Source organism: Bos taurus, chromosome 13, assembly GCF_002263795.3.
Source record: "Bos taurus isolate L1 Dominette 01449 registration number 42190680 breed Hereford chromosome 13, ARS-UCD2.0, whole genome shotgun sequence".
Lineage (NCBI taxonomy): Eukaryota > Metazoa > Chordata > Mammalia > Artiodactyla > Bovidae > Bos > Bos taurus.
This window is the reverse complement of record NC_037340.1, coordinates 78,152,521-78,178,488: the sequence shown is the minus strand read 5'-3', so window position 1 is coordinate 78,178,488 and position 25,968 is coordinate 78,152,521. Positions and strand designations below refer to the sequence as shown.

The 25,968-nt window shown below is 55.2% G+C and overlaps 1 protein-coding gene across 2 annotated transcripts; it reads left to right on the top strand.

Moving 5' to 3' along the window:
* Positions 1 to 25,947, top strand: PEDS1 (plasmanylethanolamine desaturase 1). Of its 2 annotated transcripts, NM_001100315.1 has the most exon segments (6): positions 76 to 222; positions 8,000 to 8,119; positions 19,210 to 19,301; positions 20,754 to 20,898; positions 22,277 to 22,489; positions 24,506 to 25,567. In NM_001100315.1, coding segments are annotated over 6 exon segments (816 nt in total). In that variant the 5' UTR covers positions 76 to 98; the 3' UTR covers positions 24,628 to 25,567.
* The last annotated feature ends 21 nt before the right edge of the window (positions 25,948 to 25,968 follow it).

Genomic DNA, 25,968 nt, shown 5'->3' with positions numbered 1-25,968 from the left:
ATTGGGCGGCGTGATCTCGCCGCGGTTCCGCGGCCCTGCCGCCGCAGCCACCGCCGTCGCCGCCAGCTGAGCGCACCGGGCTGGCCGGGCGAGGGGCCATGGCGGGCGCCGAAGACGGGCCAGGCCAGCAGCCGGAGCTTGAAGACGATGAGGCGGCGTCCTGCCGGCGCTGGGGCGCGCAGCACGCCGGGGCCCGCGAGCTGGCCGCGCTCTACTCCCCAGGTAGGACCTCCGGCCCCCTCCTCCCGGCCAGCCTGGGCTGCGGGGCCGCGATCCCGGGTCCCCTGGATCGGAACCCCAGCCTCAGGCCCCGATGCAGAGCTCTAGCCGCGGCTCCTAACTTGCAAGTAGCTCCCGTAAGTCTGGGGACCCCACCCCAGCGCCCCTTCCAAGCGCAAACCAGAACCCCAGCCACGGGACTTTCTGGATGCAAAGACAGCCCCCGGATCAAGGAGCTGCCATATCAACCCCTCGGGCTACGGACAGCTCCCATCACGCTGTCGGATCCCAATCCTAGCCCGGAGTCCCCGCGGCTGTAAAGAGCCCCTAGTCTTGGGGATCCACCATTCCAGGACTCCAAGCCGAAGGCACCCCCCCCTCCCCCCCCGCCAGCGACATGCACTGGCCCCCTTCCTAAGAGTTACACCCTATCCCAGGTTCCCCAGATACAGATTTCACACCCTAGGGCCCTATCTGCACCCCTGCCAGGGCCCTGGGCTGTAGTGACTTCACCCCACAAATCTGAGCATATCAGATCTGCTCTGGGAACCTCAACTCAGGGGGCCCCAGGTACCGAGTGCCCCAGACGCCCTTCCTCCAAAGCCCCATCCTAGATTTATAGCTTCAGTTTACAGACCCTCATCCCTCCCCCCGCACCCCCCGAATTAACTCTCACCCTGTATTTTGAAATTCTGGGTGGTGAGGGCCCTCCCTGCACACCTTCCAGTTTAAGCTTTCTTTCAAAATTTAAGCCCCAGTCCCAGCCATTTCCTCTCTCCCGTGTAGATCTTTATATTAACCTCCTGCATAAGGACTTGGGGGTATCCACAGACCAGACTGCAAACTTAAGAGACCCTTGCTCTGCTTCTGCCCCCAGGACAAGGTCCCTGTGTCTTCCTGCTGGGCTTACCATTTCTGCTCTAGCAAGCAACGACCTCCACCCCCTTCTCTGACTTCCACTTGAGCCTCAGGAATCTCATTGCCAGTCCCCAGCAGAGCCAAATGTCCGCAGGGGTTAAGGAATTACCTTTGAGAACTCCAGAGTCAGGTGACTGGGAGGTCCCTATGCTTGGGTGTCACCAGCTCATCCAGCTTTATTTATTTGTCAAACATTCTGACATCTTTCCTTTTGCCCCGGGCAGGGGGAGGGGGACACCAAGCATAGATATCCCTTGCCTGGGATGAGAATGAGTCTGCCACCACCTTTGGCTTTCTGCCCTGACTGGCCAGGGTTTGCATACCATCTCTGCCATAGCTGTCTGTATGACCTGAGCCCTAGATCACCAGTGACCTTTCTGGATTTGCAGTTTCATGTTCTGTGTCTGTTTTGCTTTTTTTTTAATACCTAACTTGGGCACCTGGCCCATGATACCATAGTGTCTTCAACCTGTTCCCCCAGCACCCAGCTTGTGGACCTAAAACCTCTGGTGCTGCCTTGGGCAGCCTGGACTTAGCATCCTGATTCTGCTTCTTAACTATGTGACTTGGGCCAAGGTGCTGGCCCTCTCTGAGCCTCAGTTTCCTCACCTCTAAAATGGGTACATGATAAAGCTTATCTGTTCCTTAGTGTCACTGGGAAATGGAAATAAGATCATCCATCTTGTGCAGTGCCTGGCATACAATAGGGAATCCCTGTTATTAATGCCATAGCCCAACCTCTCCTGTGAGTCTTAGGGTACACTGCCTCATCTCTGTGGTCCTCAGGCTCACCACCTGGAAATCCAGGGTAAGATTCAAAGGCCCCCTCCTTTGGTGTCCAGCTCCACCTACTCGAGTAAACCCTACAGACCTTGAAATCATAAGGGTGTTCTGAGCCTCCCCTGTGGACCCCCACTTCTCATTCCACCATGATTGCACCTTTGTCCAGTTCTGGTTTCCCCAAGTGCCCCTCACCGTCTGAAGGACAGCCCCTCAGGGATTTAAGGGTGCACACAGTCTCCCGGTGCCCCAGACCTGCAATCAGAGGCCTTTTCTCCTCCCGATTTGGAGTTTGGGTGGGGCAAGGGGAGTGCCTGGAGAGGGGGAGTGAAGCAGAAAGAGACTGGCTTCTCTAAATTCCATAGGCCTCCCTCTGCCTGCCTCTGTCCCTTGACGTTGGAGAAGCACCTCCATCTCTCTAGGCCTGGCCTATAAAGTAAGGGACCAGGCTGAATACATATTGAGCACTGGGACCTTTGTCCCAGTCCCTGTTCTAACCCCTGGGGGAACAGTGGTGAACAAAACAGGGAAAACAGAGCTGGGCTTTTGTAAACCCAGTAAATAAGGGAAATAGCTTACTTGCCCAGTGGTGGCAAGTACTGCGGAACAAATAGCCAAAAAGGGAGAAGTTGGGGACAGTCACATTTTAGGGGGGGCAGTTAAGGCCTCCCTAAACAGGTGACATTTGACCCGAGACCAGAAGGGAGGGACGCCTGAAGATATTTGAGGAAGGATTGGTCTAGACCAAGGACACAGCAAGTGCAGAGGCCCTGAGGTTAGGAGCAAGCCTGAAGTGTTTGTGGGAGACTGAGGCAGCCCGTGGGCTGGAGCAGAGGGAGCCAGGGTACAGTCAGGAAGGGTTCTGGGTTCCAGGACGGAATTCCTGAGATTCACGGGGCTAGAGGTAGGTTGGTACGGCGACAGCTGGCAGCAATAACAAGGCAGTTAACATAGTTGACATTCATTGGTCCCTGACTGTGTGCTGGGCGTTTCCCTCCTACGCTCTCATTTCAGCCTCCCTACAGTTGTCTCTGTAGGAAAGTTGACTTTCCCTGGTGGCTCAGAGGTTAAAGCATCTGCCTGGAATGTGAAGATCCCCTGGTAGAAGGAAATGGCAACCCACTCCAGTACTCTTGCCTGGAGAATCCCATGGAGGGAGGAGTCTGATAGGCTACAGTCCATGGGGTTGCAAAGAGTCGGACACGACTATCAAGCCTTCATATATATATATATATATATATATATATATATGCATGCTTGACTTTGCCTAGTTTATAACTTATTATATATATATACAGGGGTCTCAGGGGTATCCTGGTATCAACTCCATTTTACAGGGAAGGAAACAGAGACCCCTAGAGCCTCCTCATAGCCCACCCCCCACACATGTTCTTCCCAGTGCTTGTCCTGCCTGGGACTCGGCTTGCTTCTGCCCACCAGAGGGGAAGGTCAGCCTCGCCAGGGACACCATATGTTTGGCTGGCCTGGAGTGGCTGCACCCTGTCCATCTTTAAGACCTTCCCTGAGGCTTAGCAAAGAGTGATGATCACGGTCACACAGAGAGTTAGCAGGGCCAGAACCTGAACACTGTTCAGGGGCGTTCTGGGTTCCGTGTTCCGAATCTTTGCTGTGGAGGTGAGCCCGCCCGGGGTGGGGGTGCGGGAGGGGGCCCATGTTCCAGGGTGGCAGGCCAGCATGCCCACAGGGCTGGCAGCAGACACGGTGGGCCTCGTGTCGGCTGAGAGCCATGAGGGGTCTGATCGGGGCAGCTTGAGGTGAAGAGCCTCAGCCCAATCCCCTGGACCCTGAGAGTCTGCCCCGAGGATGTGCCTGGGGCCTGGGAGCCATAGAGGGTCCAAGTGTGGGTTTTGCAGACCCTCTCCCAGGTGCAGCCTTTGTGAAGGGTGGGCGGGCTAGGCAGGCCCTCACGGGCACGCCCAGAGGCGAGGTGGGTGTCCCGCCTCCTGGCAGGTACCAGCTGACCTCTGGCTATGTGGCTACGCCGGCTCCAGGGGTAGATCTTGGTGGGTCCCCGGAGCCCCTGTTCACCCCCCGGCCTGTGGGACGCAGGCACTCAGCGTGGGTGGGGGGCGAGGTGAAGGGTGTCAGGAGTGCCAGGTGGGGGTCCTGGCCTGCCGTCCGGGGGCTGAGCTGGGCTTTGTCCCCAGAGGGCCTCCTGAGGCCCTTTCCTGGCCAGGCTGGTCCGTCAACACTCCTGGCCCGGTTTCTGTCTCCCTCGTTTCCGTGTCTTTCTCTCTCCCTCTCTCTGGCTACATTCATTCTGTCCACCTCCATGTATGTAGAGACCCCCATCTCTCTCTTTCCTCCTCTTCTCCCTGTCTCTCACCTTGCTTTGTCTCTGATGCTGTTCTCTCCCATCTGTCTCTCTTCCTCTGCATCTCTCTGGTCCCCGCCTCCCCGCTACCTCCTGTCCCCCCACCTCCCTGAGGCCGAGGGTCTCCTAGTGGCCCTGGACCCACCTTAAGGTTAGGTTCCACGGCTCGTCTGACTGAAACCAGAAGAGGCAGGCCCGGTGCCAGGCCTCCAGCTGTGACCTGTCCCCAGGAAAGCAGAGATGCCCCCCGCCCCGCCCCTGCCAGCCCTGCACAGCCACCACACGCCAGCCCGGCCCCGCCCCAGGCCAGCAGGCATCACCTCTGTCCCTCTGCTCCGATCGTGGTCAGGCCAGGGGCTGGCTTGGGGAAGCAAGACCCAGTGCTGTGCTGGAGGTGGCCTGAGCCCTCTATGCGGAGGAAAGGCCTTCCCCTCCCCAGCCTCAGTCTGCCCATCTGTGACGTGACACCATTTAGACCCCTTGACCGTGCGGTCCTGGCCCGGCTAACTGTCCATGTTGACTTTGGTGACTCTCGAGGGACTTTGGACACCTCATCTCTCCAGGCCTAGCTTGCTCCTCTGAAAGTCGGGGCAGATAGCCCCCAGCTTTTGGTGTACTGCAGGCCGGGCTGGCTGGGATCCTCCCTGGCAGTGCAGCTGGTATAGAAGAGGTGCTCTGTGAATGCTCATTGTAATAGGTGTGTTTTTCCGGGTCATAGCTGAGGCACTTGTTCTGCAGAAGACTCCAGAGCCTAGAGGACAGTTTAGATGGGAAAATATTCAGATTTCGGGACGTTGTCCATGGCAATGGGAGAGAGTTGGGCTATCTTTGGAATCAAGACAGCCCCAAACGTCCAGGCTAAGGTCTCCCCCTTATAGGCACAGGATCCAAACTCAGCTCTTGGTTTTTTCCTGCTGAGCCTCAGTTTCCTCATCCAGGAAGTGGGATCACACAGTTCCTCCCTCGAGGTACTGAGACTTGAATGAAAGACTGGGCCTCACCTTTGAAAACCCAGACGACTGCAGGGGCCTGGCCAGCACTGCCACCAGGGGAAGCCCCCCAGGATGAGGCCTCAGGGAAGAGAGAGGGCTGGGGAAGCCAGGAGCTCTGCCCCCATCTGAGGGGGGCTCAGACCTGGGGTGCCAGAGCCTGTGTTCTTAAAGGAAGCAGGAAAACAGGAATTTAGGGTATTTTTTTTTAAGTGTAGCTCCTTTTTTAAAAAAAAAACCTAAGAGCAAAATATGGCAGAGGTGGGGACTTCCCTGGTATTACAGTGGTAAAGAATCTGCCTGCCAATGCAAGCGACGTGGTTCGATCCCTGCTCCGGGAAGATCCCACATGCCACCGGGCAGCTAAGCCCATGCCCCACAACCAGAGAAAGCCTGTGTGTCGCCAAGAAGACCCAGTGCAGCCGTTTGTCGTTCATTCGCTCAGTTGTCACCGACTCTTTGCGACCCCATGGACTGCAGCACACCAGGCTTCCCTGTCCTTCACCACCTCCCAGGAGCTTGCTCAGACTTATGTCCATTGAGTCAGTGATGCAAAGCCATCCAACCATCTCATGCTTAGAAAAGACCCTGATGCTGGGAAGGACTGAAGTGCAGCCATAGATGGATAAATGAGACAAGACAGGGGGAGTGGGTCTGCAGAGTGTCTGGTGTGGGCTGCACGCTATACCCAGCCCGCAATTGGCCTGGTTATTGTTCCTGTCACTTAATCTCATTGCTGGCGCTGCAGGCTTGGGGGCTGCAGATCATACTGAGGAATCTCCCGTCCCTGACCACCGGCCCTCCCAGCTTCCTGCTTCTGAGCTCCCCCCGTCCTGACTGCAGACCAGAGCCACGAAAGGGAAGGCCCTTCAGGGTCCCGTCATGGTGACCCCAGGTGGGGGCGCTGGGGTGGCAGGGCCCCGGGGTGCCAAGGAAGAAGCCCCTGACTGTGGAGTGGGCAGCGAAAGGCTTCTGCACCTGCCACCTTGTGAGGCCTGGAGGATCCTGGCCCTGTTGGGCCCCAGGGTCCTCGTCTGTACGAGGGATGCGACCCTGGGCATGTCCTTGGCCCACTCAGAGCCTTGGTCTTCTCACAGGGCGGAAGTTCTGGCTCTGGCTTGGAGCGCAGTCTGCTCTGTGCAGCCTGGACAAGGCCCATTCTCTCTCTGAGCCTGGTCCCTGTACAGCGCTTTAGTGAAGGGTGCCCAGAAGCAAAGCCTGGCAGTTTTCCTCTAGGATCGTGGTTAGGAATTTGTTATTCCACAAGCATTTATTAAGCACCAAAGCACAGGGCCCTGCTGTGGAAGGCAGGCAGGGTCCTAGGCCTCCTGAGTTGACATTTAGGGAGAGGAGGATGGAAGTTTTGCAGGCAGAGTTTCCCATGATGGGCCCCATGGTCGGGGAGCCCAGGCATTAAAGGAGGAATTGTGGATGGCTTCCTGGAGGTGGAGGTTCCACGGAGAGATCTGCAAGAGGAGATTTGTCCTTGAGACCAGCTGCCTGAGAAAACAGTGTTCCTGGGGGCCATGTCATATGCTATGTCACCCAGGCGGTGCTTTTATTTCCTTTTGCGTTTTTAAATTTTAATTTATAATTGTGAGATTTTTGCTAAAATATCGCATTCATAAATTTTAAATTCAAAAGGAGGCGAAAAGACAGTCTTAACTCTACAGTTGTTTGTGTGTTTGTTTTTTCTCTTTTTTTATGTAAATGGATGTTCGGCACTTTGCTGTTTGCACTTACCAGTTTGTCCTGAATTTCCCGTCCCTCCGTCGGCCACATAGGAACAGCCACCCAGGCTTTTTGCCTGGCAACAGAGACACTGTAAACCAAGTTAACTTGTCTGATTCCCCAGGCAGTGGACACTGAGGTTATTCTCAGTGTCTCGATATGGTCAACAAAGCTGCAGTTGAGTGAATCAGCCTGTCCCAGCCCACAGGATATTAAAAATACGTGCCTAAATTATAGAGAGGGTTTCATACCTGCATCCTGATTTCTGGCTCCTCTTGAGAATTCGAGCCTCTGACCTCCCTGGGCCCACACTCCCTGTCCTGGGAGTAGTCAGCCAGCTAGTGCCTCCCGCTTTAGGAGGGGCACATGTTCTGTGGTATCCCACTGTCCCCACCCAGCCCACCTCACTGCTTCAAACCACCTGTCCAGCCCCTGGAGATGTTAAGAGCTTGAGACCTCCTCCTCAGCCCTGTGGCTGGAGCCATGGAAGTGATAACCATGGTTGGTTTCTCCTGAATTCCTGACTCATTGCCTGGAGCCCCGCTTGATGGACGTGGGACAGGGTCTGAACGTGCATAATTAAAAGCTGTTTGTAGCGCTTCCAAATGATTGCCTACCAGAAGGGGGCAGGTGATAGGATAATGAGAATTAAAAAAAGAAGCTCATTAAAATTCCTTCAGGAGTCTCCAGAGAGAGCCCGAAGGGGCCCACGAGACCAACGTTCTGGTCCTGCCTGCCAAAGACTCAGCCCATGTAAGGCCAGCCTCATGGGCAGCAGGCCTGTGCGCAGAAGGGTTTGGTTTAACACAGCCGGCCCAGAGTATATGACGTTGGACAGACTTGTCCCATTCTCTGGGCCTCAGTGACACTCTGTGAAATGGGCAGGCTGTCCCTGCATTCACCCTGCAGTCTGCACTGCGGATTCATGGAACACAGCCCTCTCTAGACCGGCCCCGCCTGCCTCTGATCCTTGATCCGCGGCCTTGGCCTGCCGCCCTGCACTCACTCTCGCCCCTTCTGCCCGCAGGCAAGCGCTTCCAGGAGTGGTGCTGCGTGGTCCTGTGCTTCAGCCTCATCGCCCACAACATGGCCCACCTCCTGCTATTGGCCCGCTGGGAGCACACGCCCCTGGTGATGCTGGGCATGGGTGAGTGCCGCAGCCCCGCTGCCTGCCTCGGTTTCCCCAGGGGCCAGGGACCTACCTAGTGTCTGCCCCACGCTGATGGCAACTCACACACCCGTGTGTGTACGTGCGTGCACAGGACTGGGGTTCGAGCTGTGGGGACCCTGTTGCCCATTGTGCACACGTGGCATTTGTGTCCAGCTTGGCCCAGAGACCTGGGCATCATCCTGAGCTCCTCCCCTCTGTGACTCCACATCCACCATCAGCGAGTCTCCTGGTTTTCTGCTTTGAGTTGTATCCAGCATCCCCCATCCCCTCCCTGGTCCCCACCACCCTCCAGGCTGGACTGTGGTCTCCCCACCTCCACCTCAGCCCTCCACGGTCCACTGTCCATTGTCCACAGGCAGCCGGGAAGATCCCATCGGATCCCCCATGAGGTCATACCACTGATCTGTTGTCCCCAGTCTACTTAGAACAAAACACCAGCTCCTTGGCACAGCCCCCATCCCTCCTCCCGTCACTGCCCTCCTCCCGTCAGCTCACCCCGCTTCTGCCACACCAGCCTCCCCGCTGTGCCTCCCCGGGCACCGTCAGACAGGCTGCTAGCTCAGGGCCTTTGCACATGCTCTTCCTGAGCTTGAACTCTTCCCACAGAGCCCTGCATGGTTCATTGCCTCGTGCCCCTCAGGGAGCTCCTCCTGCAGCAACAGCAGCCTTGCCATGCACCCCGCACCCCACTCTGTTCTATATGCTGTTTCTTTGTCCCCTGCCTCCCCCAGTCACACACCCGCTCCCTGAGAGTCAGGACTTGTGCGTCTTTGCTGCTGTGTCCCCGGACGCGATGCCTCACACAGTAGGTGCTCTGTAAATACTCACCAAAGCAGTGAGAGAATGAATGGACTAGCTGCACGCATCAGTGCCTGCCGGTCCGCCGGTTTCCGCCGGTCCATCCTCACGCGTCCACGGCCTGGGCAACGGGCGCTGCCATCTTTGGCATCGTTATACAGAGCAAGAGACCGAGCCTCAGAGCGGGGACCAGCTGGAGTCACCCCTCAAAACGGAAAGCACGACACAGTTTCTAATTCAGTGTCTCCACACCCAGGTCCTGGAGTGGCGTCATTCCTCCCTGTCCGCACTCTGCCCCTCCGCTCTCCCCTCTAACTCCAGTGCTTGTCACCCCATCCCCAGGCTCAGTGGCCGTTGCGCCCTTGGTCCAGCCAGCCGGCCCCAAGTGTTCAGCTTCCACAGTCTCATTAAAAGCATCCTGGCCGCTCAGGCCAGTAGCACTTGGGCCTGCTAATTGAGCCATCAGGGTCTGCGGTGGGAGTGGGCATGTGCTGGGGGGCTGGACCAGCTGGAAGGGAAAGAGGGTAACCCATTAGTGCTGAGGAGCCAGGCCCTGCCCACAGAGCCGGACGTGCCCCCTCTGTCCAGGGGCAAGAAGGACCTGCACCCCCGGCTTCTCTGCCTCAGAGGAGCACATTCAAGGGCGGGGGTGTCGACAGTGTGAGCCCCAACACCTCATCTGGGGGCGATCACAAGCAGACTGCTACATCCTGGACTCACATCAGCTCTGCCACTCCCGGGCTCTGTGGCTTTGGGCAAGTGTTGTTACACCCCTGAGCCTCTCTGCCCCATCTGGAAGGTGAGGTTGTTCATAGTACCTGCTGGCTGGGGCCACTGTGAGGGCCAGATGCATCCCTGCTGAGAGGGCAGCGGCTGCGTCGAGGTAGGGAGGGGCACCACCCAACATTCCCCTCCCCGGGGCTCAGACCTTGCCTCTCAATGGTCAGTTTAACTGTGGATATTTCCCAAGGCCGCTGCATGCCAAGGGCTTCCCAGGCGGCACTAGTGGTGAAGAGCCTGCCTGCCAATGCAGGAGGCTCCCTCGCAGGAGGAAGTGGTAACCCACTCCTGTGTCCTTGCCTGGGAAACTCCATGGACAGAGGAGCCTGGCGGGCTGCCGTCCATGAGGTTGCTAGAGTCGGACACGACTGAGCGACCGCACAACACAGACACCACCACATTCCGAGTCCCACCCTGGGCTCTCTGAACTGTAGGCAGCAACCGAGCGAGAGAGTGTAGCTCTGGGACCGGGTGGTTGGCCTGTTGGGCAGCAGCAGGGTCTGGGATGGTACATCCAGACCTGCCCATCTCCTAAACCACAGACTCCCTGACTAGAGACTGTAGGCCTCCACTAGGAGGGAGCGCGTGTTCTCAGCAGTGGGCCCACTCCGGGCAAAGGACCCATAGCTCCAGAGCCCCTGTGTGTGTTGAGTGAGCCAAGAGGTTGGCACCCCGGGTAGGGCACCACCTCCTTCCCCCGACTGGGGCCAGATCTTCCAGCCCTGGGGTCAGGAGATTTCTCACCTGCTTATCAGCCAAGCTCTTCCAACAAGCACCTTTGCCTCTGGACTGATAACAGCCGACAATCCTCTGATAGCAGTGTTTGCACACTTGCTGATCGATTTAAGTAGCCACTCTGATTTCTGTGTTGACACACCGGAAGGAAGGGTACTGTGCCAGCCTACAGAAGCCACCCCTAGCCTGCTGCTATCTCCCAGGGGTTCTGGTGCCCCTGGCAAGCCCCAGAAAGCCAAGGAGCCAGAAGCCTTGAAAAGGTGCCCAGTTAATAAATACAGATAGATGATGCCATCCTGGGTAGCAAAGTCAGAATTGGCGGAAACTGGCAGGGAGGATGAGGAAAGAGGTCAGGGAAGGTCTCTGGAAAAGTGACAGGCGCACAGAGACCTGAAGGCGGTGAGCGAGCTGGTCAGGTGGTTCTGTCTGGGGTATTCCCCGCAGAGGGGGCAGCAGGTGCAAAGCCCTTGAGTCTGGAGTAAGCCCCAGACTCAAGCTTGGAGTAAGCTTGAGTAAGCGCTTGGAGAAGAGAAAGGAGGCCAGTGTGGCTGGAGAAAATTGCCCAAAAGAAAAGTAATTGGGGGGAGATCAGAAACTCGTGGGGACCCAGCCATGCAGGGCTTTAAAGGCCGTGGTCTGAACTTGGAGTTTTATTCAAGCCATGAGAAGTCACTGACGATTGTCCCCTTGGAGCCAGTTAGGTTCAGTTCAGTTGTTCAGTCGTGTCTGACTCTTTGCGACCCCATGGACTGCAGCACGCCAGGCCTCCCTGCCCATCACCAACTCCGGAGCTTACTCAAACTCACGTCCATTGAGTCGGTGATACCACCCAACCATCCCATCTTCTGTCATCCCCTTCTCCCGCCCTCAGTCTTTCCCAGCATCACGGTCTTTTCCAAGGAGTCAGTTCCTCGAATCAGGTGGCCAAAGTACTGGAGTTTCAGCTTCAGCATCAGTCCTTCCAATGAATATTCAGGACTGATCTCCTTTAGGATGGACTGGTTGGATCTCCTTGCAGTCCAAAGGAATCTATAGTCTTCTCCAACACCACAGTTCAAAAGCATCAATTCTTTGGCACTCAGCTTTCTTTATAGTGCAACATGACCACTGGAAAAACCATAGCCTTGACTAGATGGACCTTTGTTGGCAAAATAATGTCTCTGCTTTTTTAATATGCTTTCTAGGTTGGTCATAACTTTTCTTCCAAGGAGTAAGCGTCTTTTAATTTCATGGCTGCAATCACCATCTGCAGTGATTTTGAAGCCCAAAAATATAAAGTCTGACACTGTTTCCACTGTTTCCCCATCTATTTCCAGTGAAGTGATGGGACCGGATGCCATGGTCTTCATTTTCTGAATGTTGAGCTTTAAGCCAACTTTTTCACTCTCTTTCACTTTCTCACTTTCATCAAGAGGCTCTTTAATTCTTCACTTTCTGCCATAAGGGTGGTGTCATCTGCATATCTGAGGTTATTGATATTTCTCCCGGCAATCTTGATTCCAGCTTGAGTTTCATCCAGCCCAGCATTTCTCATGATGTACTCTGCATATAAGTTAAATAAGCAGGGTAACAATATACAGCCTTGACGAACTCCTTTTCCTATATGGAACCAGTCCATTGTTCCATGTCCAGTTCTAACTGTTGCTTCCTGACCTGCATACAGATTTCTCAGGAGGCAGGTCAGGTGGTCTGGTATTCCCATCTCTTTCAGAATTTTCCACAGTTTGTTGTGATCCACACAGTCGAAGGCTTTGGCATAGTCAATAAAGCAGAAATAGATGTTTTTCTGGAACTCTTGCTTTTTCAACGATCCAGTGGATGTTGGCAGTTTGATCTCTGGTTCCTCTGCCTTTTCTAAAACCAGCTTGTACACCTGGAAGGTCACGGTTCACGTATTGCTGAAGCCTGGCTTGGAGAATTTTGAGCATTACTTTACTAGCGTGTGAGATGAGTGCAATTGTGCGGTTGTTTTGAACATTCTTTGGCACTGCCTTTCTTTGGGATTGGAATGAAAACTGACCTTTTGCCCTTGGAGCCGACATCATCTGATGCAGCAGGGAGGGCGGTGGGGACAGGGAGGGCTGGAGGGGAGGCGAAGGAGGTGGCCCAGACCCCAGAAGGGCAGCGGAGGTGGTGAGAGGTGGTAAGAGCCGGGTGAGCTGTCGGAAGGTGCTGACAGGTGGCTGTGGTGGTGAGAGGGAGAGGGGTCAGCGCCCTGAGAGAAGTGACCGCCGACATCCCGGAGGGAAGTGGAGGAGCCTCGAGCTGCCTGGGGTGCTGCCTGCCGGGCCGCCAGAAGGCCTTCAGCAGGAAACCGGAACCGGAAATCCCGGTGTTCCGGGAGGAGAGACGCTGTTTGAAGCCCACGCACGTGCTGGCGGAGGGACCCTTGGGGGTTCTCTGTGCGAACAGAGAAGAGCCCTGAGACTTCCAGGGCGGGAAGAGGAAGAAGAGCCAGCCAAGAGGGAACATGGGGAGCCGGGCAGGGTCGCGCAGACCTGGACGAGAAGGTGTTTCAAAAGACTTGGGGTTCAGCGAGGAGCACCCACCAAGCAGGGCAGCAGGACGGGGCCACGAGGGACCGTCGGAGTTATCCCCCTGGAGGTCTTCAGCGGCCCGCACAAGGACGGCGTTGGCCGCAGCGGATAAGTAACCCAGGAATGACCTTGGGAGCCCTGAGCAGTTTGCAGCACTTGGGGAAAGTGCAGGGAAAATGGGGTGGTGAGCTGGTGCCCGGAGGAGGGACTAGAAATTCCTGGCAAAGGAGGGCGGGGCTTCCAGATGGAAGACACAGTGAGTGCAGATCAGGCAGTCACAGGGCCTCGGGTCGTGGGTGGCCTCTCGGGTCAGGAGTCTGGCCTGGAGGAGGAGTCTCCCCTGGATTTGAGCTGAAAGGTGGTAAAGACAGGATTTGGCCCCAGGACCGGAGGGACCAGGGCTTCCCTGATGGCTCAGCGGGGGAAGAATTTGCCTGCATTGCAGGAGACGCAGGTTCAATCCCTGGAGGAGGAAATTGCAACGCACTCCAGTATTTTTGCCTGGAAAATAACACCGAGGGTCGGACACAACTGAGCGACTAAACACACACACACACACACTACACCGTAGGGACCAGCCCTTAGCAGTGTCTGTTTCTGTCTCACCCCGTCTCCACACCAGGCCTCAGGGTGGGCGGGGCAGAGAAGTCCCAGCGCATGGCCTGTGGGGAAATGGAGGCCCCAGGGGGCTGTCTCAGGGTCTCAGGGTGAGTCAGGGTAGCTGGGGTGAGTCATGGTCTCCTAGCCTGGCCCCATGTCCTGCAGGCAGGGTGGTGACCAGGCTCAGGCCACCCCCAGGGTGATCCAGCCAGTAGGCGCTGACACCAGCCCTGGGACAAAGAAGCTTCTGTGTGCCCGCCTCTGCCAGCCCTGCTCCCATTAAAGAGGACTTGGGCAGCAGGCCTGGAGGCCTGGACTTGTGCTCTGAAAACGACCACGGCCCATAGATCACAGAGCCATTTCCTCCCGGGGCGGGGGCGGGGGGACTCTCTTCTCTCCAAAAATAATTCCTGGCATCTCCGTAAAGGCCACGTCCCTCCTCCCTGCTGGGCAGCCAGAAAAGGCCAGGGGCTGGTCGCTGGACAGATGACACCGCAGATGCTGCAGGAGGGGAGCGGCATTTAACTACTGACGGTGGCTGTGTTGGGGGCCGTGTACTGTGTCCCAAGGCCTGCACTGCGTGCTCGGTCGCTCCTTTGTGTCTGACTTTTTCAGCCCCATGGACCGCAGTCCGCCAGGCTCCTCTGTCCGTGGGATCTCCCAGGCAAGAATGCTGGAGTGGGTTGCCGTTTCCTTCTCCAGGGGATCTACCCACCCCAGGGATGGAATCTGCATCTCTTGTGTCTCCTGCACTGGCAGGAGGATTCTTTACCACTGCGTCACCTGGGAAACCCTTAGGACCTGCATTTGCCTGTTGTTAGCTGATGGTACTTAAGCGACGTAAATACCGTTCCTGTCTCAGACCTGGACATGAAGGCTCAGCAGCATCATGAACAGCCCTGTCTCTAGTCTCTGGCCACTGACCAGCAGCTCTGACCCCTCCTTACCCTCCAGGTCTCATTTCTTCCTCTGGCAAGTGGGATGTGGTGAGGCCTATCACAGTGGACATGAAGTGAGATGACACACTTTTTTTTAATAGACTCTCTTTTTTAGGACAGCTTTAGATTTACAGGAAATGAGCAGATAGTTACAGCAAGTTCACATATAAGTTCACATATAAGCCCTGGCCCCAGTTCCCCTTATTACTGCCTCATGTTGGTATCATATGTGTGTTATAATGAATGCACCAATATGCATTATTATGAAGTAAAGTCCATAGTTTATTCAGAGGTCCTTAAGTTTTTTTCAGTTTTTAAAATTTTTTTAGGTAACAGCTTTGTCGTCATATCGTTCACACAATATTGCATTCACCCGTACAAAGTGCACAATCGAGTAGTTTTTAGTAAATTTATCAAGTTACCTAATCATCACCACGCTCAATTTTAGAACACTTTCATCACCCTGCAAAGAAACCCTGTACCTCTTAACCATTAAGTCCTAACTGATCTCCGTTCTGTATCAGATTTTCGTATTTTGGAGATCTCATGTAAGTGGAACCCTAAGCTGCGTGGTCTCTTGGGTTTCTTGTTTGGCCGGCTGGTTGTGTCTTAGCTGCTTGTTTTTTGCTGGAGAACAGCCAGTTGCCAGCATTGTGATAGTGTCAGGCGTGCAGCAGAGTGCCTCAGCCGCACAGATCGTCCTCCCCCAGACGCCCCTCCCATCCAGGCTACCGCTCACTGAACTGAGTTCCCTGCGCTGTGCAGTAGGTCCTTGTTGGTTATCCATTTTAAATACAGCAGCACATACGGATGTCCTTAATTTTTAGTTACTGCCCTTTCTCTACCCCAGGATCCCATCCACGATCCCACGTCACGTTTAGTTGTCATCCGTCGAGGTTCCTGAGCTGTGGTTTTCTCGGATCTTCCTTGTTTTCAGTGACCTGGACAGTTTGAGGAGTGCTGTGTCTTGTGGGACGCTTGTCTGCTGGGATTTGTCTAGTGTTTTTGTTAGTGGGCTGTGTGTCTTGGGGAGGAAGAGCCCAGAGGTCAAGTGCCATTTTCATCACCATCTATAGCAAGGATATATACTATCAGCGTGACTGATCCCCGTGATGTTGACCTTGACCACCGGGCTCAAGTGGTGTTTGTCGGGTTTCTTTAAAGTTACTCTCACCACCTCCTTTTCGTATTGTTCCCCTTGGAGAGAAGTCGCTGCATAGCACGTGTTTAATCTGTGGGGATTTATATTCCCAATAATACACTTTTTTAACACTTTTGACAAAGGACCCAGCGCACAGGAAGCACCCTAGTGTTAACTGTAATTACAAAACATTTTTCTAATATTGTTTTTATTATCATTGTCATCTGTAAGGAGTTTCTCAGGTGGCGCTAGTGGTAAAGAACCCACCTGCCAATGCAAGAGACAGATGCAGGTTCGATCCCTGAGCTGGGAAGATTTCCTGGAGGAGGGTATGGCAACCCACTCTGGTATCCTTGCCTGGAGAATCCCATGGACAGAGGAGCCTGGCGGGCTACAGTCCGTGGGGTCGCAAAGAGTCGGACATGACTGAGCGACTTAGCACGCACACATCATCTGTAAGGATTAAGTGCTTAGGACGATTAAGGAGATGAGATCTGTAACCAGCTTAGGACTGGCCTTGGTACAGTTTAGGGATTAAGAGAGATAAAACATTTAAGGTGCTGGAACAGAGCCTGGTAACTATAAGTGCTCAATAAATATCAAGTAAAACTAAATAAGCAAGTGGGTGGGTAGATGGATAGATAGGTAGATGGCTCGCATCTTTACCCAAAGAAGATGAGGGCATATGTCCTCACACAGGCTTGTGGATGGCAGTTCACAGGAGCTGAGTCATTCCAGCCCCAACCTGGAAACAGCCTCGTTGTCCACCAGCAAAATGGATGAACGTACCGTGGTACATCCAGGTGGTGAAGCACTGTTTGGCACTGAAAAGGATGAACTCCTGAGACAACCACATGGATGCCTCTAGAAGCATCATGCTAGTGAAGAAAGCTAGACCCAAAAAAGCATATCCCATAAGGATCCATCTGTGTGAAGTCCCAGAGTTGGCAAAACCAGTGTGTGATTATGGGAAGCAGGTTGGTGGTTGCATGGAACAAGGGTGAGGAGGCAAACTGGGCACCGTGAGGGAGCCTGCTGGAGGGCTGCGTTCTCCTGAGGCAGCGTTAGCTCAGGCTGATGGCACGGGGGCTCAAGAGGTACCTCCGCTGACCCTTCGCTGGCAAAGGGAAGATGCTGAGGCCCAGAGCAGGCAGAGTTTGCCCAGGGTCACACAGCAGTGGCTCCAGCTCTTGGTCTGGCTCCCCCTGAGCTTGGCTCCAGTGCCGCTGTTCCCTCGTGGTAGACACAAGGCAGTGTGTAACGGCATCCTGTGGTATGCAGTAGGAGCTCTATTAATACCCCGGACCTACTGAGGCAGAGATTAAGGGCATGAAAGGGAGCTGGTTTTGGAGACTGGTAGACTAACCTCTTCTCAAACCAGGTCTGCCACTCAGGGAGGTGGTTCAACCTCCCTGAGCCCCCTTCCGCATCCGAGAAGTGGGGAAAATAAACGAGGCTGTCCCCTCAGATGGTGACCAGTGCTGTGAAAGCAAGCAAGCAAGGAGACGTGACCAAGAGCACCTGCCTGGGAGGATGGCTTTAGCCGGGGGCTTCGTGATGTTTACCCTGAGCTAGAAGACGGAGGAGGAGCCAGCCCTTCAGGGGTCTCAGGGAGGGGGTGGCGCGCCGGATAGAGGAGCAGCAAGTGCAGAAGCCCTGGGCTTCCCAGCCTTCACCAGCCCCTTCCCCAGCCCGGCCCGCCCTCCCTGCACCGCCCCTGAGCAGCACGACTGCCCAGCCCTGTGCGCCAGCCTTAGAGCCCTGGCACGGCCTCCCCCTCCCCAGCGTGGCCCCCAGGCAGTGTCACCCCTTCCTCACTCTGTTGTCTTTTTTTTTTTATTTCTGGCTGCGCGGGCTTTCTGTAGTTGCGGCGAGCGGGGGCTTCTCTGTTTGTGGTGCCCAGGCTTCGTTGCCCTGTGATATGTGGGATCTTCCCAGACCAGGGACTGAACCCGTGTCCCCTGCACTGGCAGGCAGATTCCCCTCCACTGTACCACCTGGCAAATCTCCTTGCCCCTTATCTCTCTGTCCCAGTGACATGAGCTCAGCCAAAGTCCGGTGCATCTCTGGCTCGAGTGTAGGGCACACAGTAGGTCCCTGGCAGAATGTCGCCTTTATGGACTAAATGAACAACAGCAAAGATAATGATAGTATTGAGGGCTCCCTCTGCACTACACACTGTACTTAGCACTTCCCATCGATTCACTCAACACGTGTACCGACCCATATTGTGTGCCAAGAAGTGGGATGCAGCCATAAACGAAAGACGAAAATTCCTGACTTTGTGGAGCTGACGTTTTTTATAGAGGAAGACAGTAAACAGAAATGAAGTCCAAGGTGATAGGTGTTTGGAGAAGAAAAGAGACAGGAAATGCTGGGAGGCGGGGGTGCTTACGGTTTTAGATGAGGTGTCCTCGGGGGACCTTTGAGGCAAAGATCTGAAGGAAGTGAGGGAGTGAGCTGTGTTACATTTTGGGAAAGAATGTTCCAGCAGGTTTCAGAGCAAGTGCAGAGACCCAGAGGCTTGTAAGGGGGTGTAAGGAAGGGGACTATGCCAGCAGGGCTGAGACGCAGGCGTGGGGAGCAGGATGGGTGGTACTGGGGCGTCTCCTTGGGCAGCGGGCTGGCCACTCGGCCTTGGTTTCCCCTTGTGGACGATGTCATGGTGCATCCTCCCGAGATACTTGGGCCCCAAGGTAGCTTAAGCGCCTAGCTCTGCCGCTTGCCATGTATGCGACCTCAGTCTAGTTAGTTCTGTTCTCCAAGCCTCAGTTTCCGCCTCTATAAAGTAAAAATAAAGATGGTACCAGCTTCTGATAGAGGTGAGAATTTGTGAAGATCGAGCGTGTCTGGCACTGAGAAAGTATTCAGTAGACGGTAGCTGCCGTGTTCTTTTTAAATCATTCTCATTCTCATCCATCTAGAGGGAACTGGGGCACAGAGAGGTTAGGGAACATGCCCAGTGTCACACAGCTGGTAAGTGACAGCTGGCACGTGAGTCTAGGCGTAACAGCACTTACCCTCTGGATTATACTGAACCCTCAAGTGAGCATGTGGTTTCGGGGCTCTCTGAGGGGTCTTTGTTCTGAAAAGGCTGCTGGGGGCCCAGTGATCACATTGACTGTTGGTAAAAGCTGGGTTGCGGGGGTGTGGCTTCTGTCTAGACCTCGGGTTCTTCCTGACACCAAACCCCAGAATGACCTTGCCGTCTGTCACCAGTAGCACTGGAGTAGAGCGGGGCAACTGTGGGTCAGAGAGAAAGTGCCAGCCGGCTCCTAACAGGGAAAGGCTGGGCGACCTGAGCCCAGTTTACTCCTCCAGACTCACCTAGCAAGTGAGGCCCCGCGTCTCCCTGGGGATGACCAAGTAAAGGGACAGACTGCGGCTCCATTCACAGGCAGCAAAGTGTCCCAAGAAGAAGAGGGAACACCCTAACCTGAATGAGTGAGCGAGTGACTTCCTGAATTGGGGTGGGGAGTGGGTAGGGACGTGCCCTCGACTCCCCCCACCTCCGGCTTACCCTCCTCTTGTCCACAGTGGCAGGGGCTCTCCTTGCTGACTTCCTGTCCGGCCTGGTGCACTGGGGAGCCGACACCTGGGGCTCCGTGGAGCTGCCCATTGTGGGGAAGGTGCGTATGTTGACCGAGCCCTGAAGCCCAGCCTGTCTCCTCCAGGAGGAGGTGGGGCTGTCTGAACTGGGCTGAGTCCCCTTTCCTCTCTGAGCCCATTTTCCTATCTGTAATGTGAAAACTGTGGTTCCAACCTGACCCCCACTCCCCCGCCTTCAAGACCAGAACAGGAATCGCCTGTGATTTCCTGGAAGTAAAAGCATCAGGCCTGGGACAGAGAGCTCTGATACATGTCCACCTCACTGGACCCCCTTGAACTTGGGGGCCACACCGCATCTTGTTCTCCTCTGCCTGCCCTGCTGCACCTCACTGTTCATTTCCATTGAACTTTATCTGGTGTCAGTCAGACGTTTTGATTGTGATAGAAAATCTGGTACACACTTAACCACAGAAGGGAGAAGGCAATGGCACCCCACTCCAGTACTCTTGCCTGGAAAATCCCATGGACGGAGGAGCCTGGTGGGCTGCAGTCCGTGGGGTCGCTAGGAGTCAGACACGACTGAGCGACTTCACTTTCACTTTTCACTTTCATGCTTTGGAGAAGGAAATGGCAACCCACTCCGGCGTTCTTGCCTGGAGAATCCCAGGGACGGGGGAGCCTGGTGGGCTGCCGTCTATGGGGTCGCACAGAGTCGGACACGACTGAAGCAACTTAGCAGTAACCACAGAAACGTACCGATTTGTGTACTAAAAATTGTAGAAGTGAAACTAGGGCGTGGTTGGGTCCAGTGGGACGAACAGACTGTATTCTTTGGAGCCCGTCCCTCTCCACGCCTGTCTCTGCTTTCCCCTCTACTGGCTCCACTCTCACGCGGGCTCTCCCCTGCTAAGGTGGCCGGGATGGCCGTCCGCTGCCTCAAGGTCCATCCTCCCAGCTCAGCGCTCCCTGGAGACCGCCCCTTTTCCCATAGTTAGGACCGAAGTCCCACGACTCATCACCATTGGCCTCGCTTGGGTCACGTGGCTGTCACACAGCCAGTCACTGTGGCCAGAGGAATGGGATGCTCTGATTGGCCGGGCCAGGGTCCGAGGAGGCAGTCTGATTGGGGCAACTGGTACTAAGAGAAGAAGCGGAGGCTCTTACCAGAAGGAGGGGTTGGATATTGGAAAAAATAAAAGGGTCCTGTCTGTCAGTGTGAGGGGTCTCCTCAGTTGCCTCAGGGTAGGAGAGGAGGGTGGAGGTTGTCGCCAACCCCCCCTCCGTAGCCCAGGTCCGGAGACTGAGGCCCACAGAGGGGCAGGCAGCCGGAGGTCCCACCAGGTCATTTCCACCCATCTTCTGCTAAAGCTGCTAGACCTGGAGCCTGAAGGCTGGGGGACCCCCAGCAGTGCCGTGCTGGGGCGGCATGCCAGAGACAAGGAGGTGCTCCCGTGCGGAGTGTGTGTGCAGGAGGTCAGGGAGGGGCTGACTGGTCGGCTGGGCCCCCTCTCCCATCCCCCCACCTCACCTAGGCTTTCATCCGGCCATTCCGGGAGCATCACATCGACCCAACAGCCATCACCCGGCACGACTTCATCGAGACCAACGGGGACAACTGCCTGCTGACGCTGCTGCCTCTGTTAAACATGGCCTACAAGTTCCGCACCCAGAGCCCAGGTGAGCATGCCAGCGGGGGAGCCTCCAGGCAGCCCTCGGGGACAGGCACACACACCCGCCTCCCACGAGCCTCCCGTAGCTGGTGTGGGTGTTTCGCCCCTCGGTGTTATAAAAGTTTAGTTAGTTGCCCTCGTATAAAATTGGGATATTTGACATAAAGATCTATGTTTCCAACTTCTCTGGAACAATCCGACCTGGCCACCTGGATCCTGGCTCCCACTTGGCTGCACTGGGCCGGAGCTGAGCTGTGGGGCCCCCCTTGCACAAGAGGCACGCTCTCCCGTTTGCCGCAGTCCCCGCTGCTCCCTGCAGTCATAACCTCCCCCCGCCTCGTTCATTTGAATTCACCTGCCTGGCCCTGGGGGCTTCTGATCTTGCTGCCTGGGCTTAGTGGAAAGAGTATGTATAGCCTGATCCAAACTCAGTCCTGAGTTCAGATCTCTGCCCTGCCTGTTTGGGGAAGGGAACCTGTCCCAAGGCGAGTCCCATCACCTCTTTGAGCCTCAGTGACCTCAGTGCGGGGGAATGTGGGGGAGGACCCTTCCTCTGAGCCAGCTCTTGTTCTAGCAGCTTGACACCTTGCTGGTCCTCAGAGCAGCCCCCTGTGGGGAGAGTGTGAGTGGTGTGGTGTCCGACCACATCCTCTCCCCGCTGCTCTGAGCCGCTGTGAGCTCCCTTCTGAGAACTGCCAGCACAGGTCCCGCCCCTCCCCTTGGGATAAGCCTGAAGTCAGTGACCCAGAAAGCCTGCAAAAGACCAGCCCCTGCCTCTGAGTGGGACCAACTCTGTGGAGTCATCAGCATTTCAGAATCCACCCTCCGCCTCCCTGGATCAGGCTGAGACAAGATTCCCCCCATCCCATCTTTGCTTAATTCTTCCCCTGCCCTGTCTTGCTTTCATCACTCCCTTGGGTGTTTTTCAAAAGATTCCCCTCCCCAGTCAGATAGATCACATGCACATGAGGCCTTGTTTTAGTGAGGCTCTGCTTCTAGGGAATCCGGACCGAGATTTATTCCCATTTCATTGATGAGGAAGTTGAGATGTAAAGAGGTAGAGTCGCTGACCCCTGTTCACACAGTCAAGAAATGTCAGAGCAGGGACCTGCACCCAGCCCTGCCTCACTCCAAAGCCCACATTCTCAACCATTATTTCTGCTTATTCCCATTCTGCCCACTTAGCAGAAGGGAAGACTGAGGCCACAGGGGAGTCTGAGCCTGCCAGAGGCCATGTGGGAGATTAGAAGGAGGCCAGGGTGCCTGCCATCCCAGGAAGTTTGCTGCCCAGGGGCAAGGGGTGAGAGCCAGGCTGGCAGTGGGCCCCTGCCCTATGTGACAGCTGTTTGGGGCCCGTGGGCACCCACCCTCTCCCCACCCCGCAGAAGTCCTGGAGCAGCTGTACCCCTGGGAGTGCTTCGTCTTCTGCCTGATCATCTTTGGCACCTTCACCAACCAGATCCACAAGTGGTCGCACACGTACTTCGGGCTGCCATGCTGGGTCGTCTTCCTGCAGGACTGGCACGTCATCCTGCCCCGCAAACACCATCGCATCCACCACGTTTCCCCCCACGAGACCTACTTCTGCATCACCACGGGTGCGTCCACAGGGTAGAGGGGCGCGCTGCCCCCACCCCGACTGCTGCTCCACCCTTAGGGTTGGGGGCAGGGGTCACCGGGAGGCAGCACAGCCCTGGAGGAGCTTTCTCTCAGAACACGCATTTCTTGGGCACCTACTACGTGCTACGCACCCTTCTAGGTGCCAGGGACACGGCCATAAATAAGACAGACACACACACACCCTCCTCATAGAGTTGTGATTCCAACCACCCATCATCTAGCAAATATTTATTAAGTGCTACTATGTGCCATGGCACTGAACAAAACACAAAAATCCCTACCTTTATAGCATTCTAAGAGGGGACATTCCAGGCAATAAGTCCTCATCTGACAGTCCTAACTGCCAAGGAAGAAAATAACACAGAAGGGGGTAGCAGAGGGAAGAAGGGAGCTTTGCCCCTTTAAATGAGGTGGTCAGGGAAGGCCTCCTGGAGAAGGTGGCATTTGAACTGAGGGGGAGAGTCCTGAGACCTGGAGGAAGAGCTCTCCAGGCAACAGGAGCAATAGGTGAGGGAGGCAGGAACACACATGCCTGGTTTGTTTCAGGAGCAGCGAGGAGGCTGGTGTGGAGTAAGGGCCAGGATAGGAGAGCTGGCAAACTCCAGGTGTGAGAGATGCCTCGGGGACAGACAAAGCAGGGTGAAGAGCAGAGAGTCAGGGGGAGATCAGAAATCTGAAAACCGTGAGAGGGGCCCTGCGGATAAATGACAGATCGATCCAAGCAGAGGGAATAGCAAGTACAGAGGCCCTGAGGCCTGTAACATGTGCCCCGGGGGCAGTCAGGAGGCCCACATGGGGAGTCGGTGAGCCAGTGCCAAGGACGTGAGGCAAGCAGGTTTTCCGGGGTCCGTGGGTATCTTTTTAAGGTTAAGTATATCATGCGTGCTGTTAAGTCAGGCCAACTTGGATAACCTTCAGCTCCTCCGTATGCAACTTTCAGAGGCTCACAAGCCTCCCTGGTTATCAGTTTTCTCATTCACAAGATGGGGCTGCAGCCACTCCCTCACACAGCCACCCCCCAGGGCTGCGGTGTGAATGGTCAGACGGCGGATGCAAACTGCCTGGCACAGAGCGGTCTCAGGAAGCTACACCTCCAGGTTTGGGAGCAGGGGTTGGGTTTTGCTTTGGTTTAGTTTGGTCAGGTATTTTGTAGGGTTTTTTGTTTTTGCCTTTCTGAAAGCAGAACTGAGAGCCACAGAAAATATTTTTTTGTACATCCTAAAGTCATGCTTTTTAGGAGCAGGTGGAGAGGTAAATTTTAGGCTGTTCTGGAGATCACTTAATTGTTCAGCCAGGGCTTGGATCAATCTTGGTTTGGCCAGGTACTAACTGGGAGACTGTCCTCCAAGACAGTCTTCTCATGTGGAAAATGGGACTGTTAATAATACCTAGTTCGAGGTTCAGGTGGGAGACTGTAATACAGATTAAATAAGATTATGAGACTTATTTAATGGAAATAAGACTATTCACTTAGCACCTACCATGCCAGGCATCATCCTAGGCCCCGGGATCCAACAGGATCAACAGTGAAAGAACATGGGGTTCTGGTTGGGAGCTGGAGATCAAAACCAACACTAAACAGGGAAGTGACAAGTTACTGAGGATGGTTACAGGTTATCATGAAGGCTGTAAAGAAAGGATGGGTGATGTGACAGGCCTGGAGAGCTGCTAAGTGGTAGTCAGGGAAGGCTTCCTGGAAGAGGTGGCATTAGAGCCAAATGATAGGAAACACTGCCTCTGTGCCTGGCACATAATAAGCGCTCAATAAGAAGGTGAGTGAAGGGATGAAGGTGTATGTCTGAGCAGCCCCTCAGCCTATTGATGGGAAGCCCCCATCCCCATATTCCTTGGTCAGCCCTTTTCCCCTGCCCCCTGCAGACCTACTCCCGGTTCCTCTGCTGCCCAAGGCAGGGCCAGCTGTCTCTCTCTCTGCTCTTCCTGTTGCTCTCCCATTCAACCCCTCCTCACACCCCCCTGCCCTGTCTCTGCTGCAGGCTGGCTCAACTACCCTCTGGAGAGGATGGGCTTCTGGCGACGCCTGGAGGACATTATCCAGGCCCTGACAGGCGAGAAGCCTCGGGCAGATGACATGAAATGGGCGCAGAAGATCAAATAACTCCTCCAGGCACCACCTCGTTGCCAACCTTCCCCAGCTCCCCCAAACTGAAGCCATCTGCCAAATTCCAGCCTCCTCGCGCTGGCCACTCCAGGTGGAGAGGACACCTCCTGGGCTGGGCCCGGGCACCTCTAGCCCACCCACCCCACCTTGTGACAGAATACTTGAGCCACTGATTTTTTTCATTTCCTTCATTTTTTTTCCCCTTGGCCCCTCCCTAGCCACCTGAGCTGCTCTGTCTGCCAAGCCTGACTGCAAAAAAAAAAAAAGAACCCCACCCTTTCAGCCATCCCTTGGGTTGAAGACAAGCTCACCAACTCCCCACACGCCCACCACCCCCCTACCCAACTGGGCAGCCCTTCAGCGTGGCTGGTATGGAGGCACTGAGTCATCTTACCTGTTCCTGTCTGTCTGCCCGCAGGGCTCCAGGAGCCCCCAGGCACAGCTGAGTGTCCTTGGACCGTTACCCCGCTATGGCCCTGCAGACTTGATTCCAAAGGCCTGGGTGGACAGCCCGCCCAGTCACCACCTTCAACCTAGCTTGTCCACCCAAGGGCGACAAAGTGCAGCAAGGGTCTGGGGGCAGCCGGCCAGACAAAGCCGGAATTTCCTGATCGAGTCTGGACTCTGTTTTCCCTGACCCTTCCCCCACCCGCCTGTGTGATTCCAGCCAGAGCTGACGTTTCTAATCGGAGGATGTCTTCGAAGGGCACAGCCCCTGCAAAGGGTCTTGGTCATTGGAAAGGGACATGGTGTCCCCTCTGACTTGAGGGTATGTCAGAGAAGGAAGGGTGGGGCTTTTTTGTTTCGGTTATTATTTTTTTTAACGGTGCTTGCTTGTTTAATGTAAATAATAGAAAGCCTTAATATCTTTTCTGTAACACGGAGTAATATTTTAATGTCCTGTTTTGGATGTACATAATATATTTATAACAAAGCAGCAAGAGTCTACTTAACCTGGGCTGCCTCCTGTTTCCTGATTGCCTGGGGGAGGGGAAGTAAGGAGGCTGGAGGGTGAGGCCCCACCCACCCCTATTCCCAGCTTCCCCCACGGCTCTCTGCTAGGATGGAGGCTTTGTCCCCTGAGACAGTGAATCGGTGTTGACATCTGCTCCAGACCCTTTTGGAAGGGGGACCCATGGTTCCGTGAGGAATTTTCATGTAGATCGTGGTGGTAGAGACATGGAGGCAGAATCCTACTGAGGAATCCCTTCTGCAAAGGTTTACTGGCACCAGGCATGGAGATGAGTCAACAAAGGAGGACCTCCCCTGGTGGAGTTGGCTTCCTGGGGGGAGAGACAATAAACATACATAAACGCACTCGGACATTCAGGTGGTGAT

Coding starts and splice junctions, on each gene's coding strand:
- PEDS1 (XM_025000432.2), top strand. CDS start 99: ATGGCGGGCGCCGAAGACGGGCCAGGCCAGCAGCCGGAGCTTGAAGAC. Junction 223..7,999: donor GGCCGCGCTCTACTCCCCAG/GTAGGACCTCCG, acceptor TTCTGCCCGCAG/GCAAGCGCTTCCAGGAGTGG. Junction 20,899..22,276: donor GTTCCGCACCCAGAGCCCAG/GTGAGCATGCCA, acceptor CCCACCCCGCAG/AAGTCCTGGAGCAGCTGTAC.